Source organism: Micropterus dolomieu, unplaced genomic scaffold, assembly GCF_021292245.1.
Source record: "Micropterus dolomieu isolate WLL.071019.BEF.003 ecotype Adirondacks unplaced genomic scaffold, ASM2129224v1 contig_1145, whole genome shotgun sequence".
Lineage (NCBI taxonomy): Eukaryota > Metazoa > Chordata > Actinopteri > Centrarchiformes > Centrarchidae > Micropterus > Micropterus dolomieu.
The window spans coordinates 1-1,561 of record NW_025730135.1 but is presented as its reverse complement, the minus strand read 5'-3'; the positions used below and the strand labels follow the sequence as shown (position 1 = coordinate 1,561).

The window sequence follows — 1,561 nt, the reverse complement described above, 5'->3', positions numbered from 1 at the left end:
ATGAGGCTGATGGTCCCCTTCTCCCCGCGCGTCCTCCTTCTGCAGTACTGGCTCAGCTCCTTCTTAGTGATTCTCCTGTCCACCAGGATATCAGTAAGCGCTGGCACACCCTCCTGTCTGAGCTGCTCTCTCTTAGCCTGCCGCAACAGACTGAGGTCCCCTGCATCCCACTCAAAGATACATGCAGACAGGCAGCCCATGAAGGTGGGGTAGAGGGGATGAGCATCGGTGGTGCAACCGACAGCCAGCCTCCTCATGAAATGCCAGATGTCCAGTCTTATGTGGATGTCTGGCCACTGTGCAAACCTGGTCTGCAGCTTGCTCTCCCCCTCGCTCACGCAGCAGCCACAGTCCACATACAGCAGCACAGGCGGGGGGACACATGCCTGGCGGTACCGCTCCATCACTCCAGACACCATCCTGTCCAGTCCTGGCCCCTCCTGCATTGTCAGGACACTGGTCAGGACCTGGCCAACTTCGTTGCTGATTGAGGTCAGCCAGAGAGCTGTCCCTCTGCCGTGGCCAGCCAGCTTCTTTGTAATCTGGAGGGTGATGTTTTAATTACATATGGTTTAGACATTACCTATAGCAGTTAAGACACAGCACAAACTTATGTAATGTTACCACTGACAATAACGTAAACATGTATATGAGAGTATATATTAAATACAAAGAAATATATTACAGTTAGATTATTTCTTACCTTTTTGGTTGAATCCATCTTTAAGATGGAACCAAACGTGGAGGTGATGCTGGCCTTAATGTGGTCCAGACGGGAGAGGATGTCCCTGCTGTAGACGGTCAGCAGCCAGCGACTGGTGGGGACGTGGATGGGCTCCGGGGGCTCCTGGCAGATCACTGGGACGAGGCTGGGCTGATCCATAAAGTTAGCACACTCCCCCACATAGTGTGCCAACCGGTTCAGCCAATTCTCACCGTGGTTCTCCCGGAGCTGCTTTGCCAGTCGTGCTGGACTGTTGCCGAGAGTCCGGTCCCGAAGCAGCCGAATGACACGTATGTCACAAGCATACCTGAAAAGTATATTTAATTTAATCCTGGGTGTGTATACACGTCATATAACAATACAGTGATTAGTTACATGTTTATTGGAGGATAATTTAAGTGGATTAACAGCTTCTGGTGGGGCAGGTCCAGCTGGTCCCGGACAGTCTGACTGGTCGACAGATAGTTCAGGGAACACACGGTGCACCTGAGTGTCTCTGTCACCATCAGGTAATACCCGTCGATGTCTAAGACCTTTCGAGCCCTCTTGTGGACACCATAGCCCGTCAGCTGCTTCCCACAAGCCGGGCAGGACACCTTCACCTTCCACAGGTGGTATGGCATCCACACCATCAGCCGATGGGTGAAGAAGCTGTCGGGTGCCGGGGTCTGGTGGTAAATGAGGGCTGGGACAGGGGGCTCATACCACAGCTTTACATCTGACCGCAGTTTACCGGAGGGAAAGAGGGTGCTGGCAATCCACCTGTGGTCCTGCACAGGGATGGTCTTGCTCAGTTCCCCCGGCAACCAGATTGAAGCTGCAACCGCAGCAGCTGCT

The 1,561-nt window shown here is 53.1% G+C and overlaps 1 protein-coding gene across 1 annotated transcript; it reads right to left on the bottom strand.

The window, feature by feature from the left end:
* Positions 1-7: 7 nt before the first annotated feature.
* Positions 8-1,442, bottom strand: LOC123964201 (the record flags this gene model as incomplete). The annotated part of the gene is made up of 3 exons (XM_046041296.1): positions 8-542; positions 704-1,031; positions 1,133-1,442. Coding segments are annotated over 3 exons (1,173 nt in total), but the record flags the coding sequence as incomplete, so codon positions are not given.
* Between the last annotated feature and the right edge of the window lie 119 nt (positions 1,443-1,561).